At 42.4% G+C, this 1982-nt stretch overlaps 1 protein-coding gene across 1 annotated transcript in view; it reads right to left on the bottom strand.

Annotated features, from left to right (window-relative positions):
- The window catches only part of USP46 (ubiquitin specific peptidase 46), a 66046-nt gene extending 65509 nt beyond the window's left edge, over window positions 1-537 (bottom strand). The window contains exon 1 of the mRNA XM_019640743.1: window positions 508-537. Within this exon, the coding sequence (XP_019496288.1) occupies window positions 508-525 (18 nt within the window). The 5' untranslated portion in view covers window positions 526-537. The remainder of the gene's footprint in view (window positions 1-507) is intronic.
- Window positions 538-1982: the final 1445 nt, after the last annotated feature.

The raw sequence follows: 1982 nt of genomic DNA, 5'->3' as shown, positions 1-1982 counted from the left end.
GCAGGAATTCACATGGAAGTAAAATTAGAACAAATGGAAGCTAGCATTAAACTTCCAATTGACAATAAAACTTCAGTGGAGAAGGTGACAAGTGAAGACATGCGAATATTTTCTAAGTCACTACATCTAAAATTGGCACAAGAAGTTTGAGGGAAAGAGAAGGTGTTTATTTCTCAATCACATGAAGGATTTGCTATGTAAGTTTTGTTTCTGCTCTGCTGAGTCCTTTCTTGTCTGGTGGAAGAAACAAATCCATTTTTCAGTGCTAGGTCTTGGTTTGTTCAAGTCTTACCTAGAAAGATGATATCGTTTAACACCCTTTCTGGACACATACATCAGCCTGTTTAAAATATGCCAAATGACCTGCTTCAAGAAAAGGCAATCGCCACTTGCTCTTATGACAACTACTCAAACCAGCTGGGACCAAATGGAGGTTAAGCGTGGGAAGGATCGATAAGAGCCCCTGAAAGAAGCTAAACAGTGAGGAGAGACCCACAGAACACCTACCTGAAAACAATTCATCATCGAGTGAAGACACTAAAGAGAGGTCCAATGAAAATTTACATCTGATCAGGTGAAAAGACAGCAGTCTCATCGCCAAGCCTTCTCTTGTGGGAAGTGAGACTGGGAGGGGCAGGGGTGGCCTGAGCAGCCTTTCATAAGGGGCGGGGTTAAGGATTCCCATCCCAGGCTTTGCATCCAGTCACTCGTCTTGGTTTGCATAAATGAACATGTGGGTTGTTTATATTAGTGGCTGCTATAATCCTGTCCAAGAAGGTATACTCTCCATTGTCCTTTAAACAGTTGTAGGTGACATAATGGTGTTGGTAACAGCTAACACTCAATGAGTACTTGCTATGTACCAGGTCCAGTAACTCATTTAATACAACCGTCCCAGGAGGTAGGAACCATTATCATCCCCTCTTTATAGATAAGACAAAGAGCAACTTGTTTAAGAACAAAAAGCTAGTATGTGTTAAAACCAGGACTTGAACCCAGGAAGTCTAGCTTTAGAGCCCAAACTCTTCATCACTTGCTCAAGACACAGTGTCCAAACCAGCACATAAAACTNTGTTGTAGAGATGAGGAAACAGGCTCTGAGATTTACCAAGCTCTGACATTCCAAATCCTGAACCCCTCCACTCTAGAGCTGTATGGAGGAAAGATTTTTTTTTTTTTTTTTTTTTTTCTAGGGTTGTGCTGCTCTTGCTGTCCTCCCCAAACCAGGAGCATCTGGTCCCCAGAGAGATTGCTAGGAATGCAAAACTTCAGCCCCCAGTCCAGCCTGGCTGAATCAGAATCTGCATTTTAATAAGATCTCCAGGTAATTCCTGTGGACAATAAAATATGAGGAGCACAGCTTTACTGCAAGGTAATCCTTCCATTTTACCATGCTACACCTCTTCATTCATTTACCCAATCATTATTCACTGATCATCTTCCACACGGGGGCCAGGCTCCATGCTGAATGCTGGGAAACCAACAGTGAATAAGATCAACACAGCCCCTGCCCTCGTGAAGGTGCCAGTCTAACAGTGATTGCTCAACCTTGGGTGCTCATCAAAATAAGCTGCGGCAATTAAAAAAAAAAAAGGAAAAACTGCAGGTGCCTAAAACCCACCGCAGACCTACCTACACACCTATGTACAGTCAGAAACTCAGAGACTGGGGCCCTAAAAACTTCATATCAAAAAAGCTCCAACTGAGGGAACCACTTTGGGGAGCAATTTGACAATACCTAATAAAGCTGCAGATGGGCACATGCCAAGAGCAGCATTTCCACTTGATCCTGGAGAACTATATCCTGGAGAAATGAAGGCACACACATGTGCAAAGAAGACAGAAACAGGAACATTCACTGCGGCACTGTTTCCAGAGAGAATATTTTTTGGAAACTATCCAATTGTCCCTAAATAAGGAAATGAATAAGCAAACCATAGTTAAGTCAAAGAATATGGTTACAGGGCAGTTAAAATGAATGT

This window comes from Hipposideros armiger, unplaced genomic scaffold (genome assembly GCF_001890085.2).
Source record: "Hipposideros armiger isolate ML-2016 unplaced genomic scaffold, ASM189008v1 scaffold_53, whole genome shotgun sequence".
NCBI classification, from domain to species: Eukaryota; Metazoa; Chordata; class Mammalia; order Chiroptera; family Hipposideridae; genus Hipposideros; species Hipposideros armiger.
The sequence above is the reverse complement of the archived record's forward strand: the minus strand, read 5'-3'. Positions and strand labels throughout refer to the sequence as shown.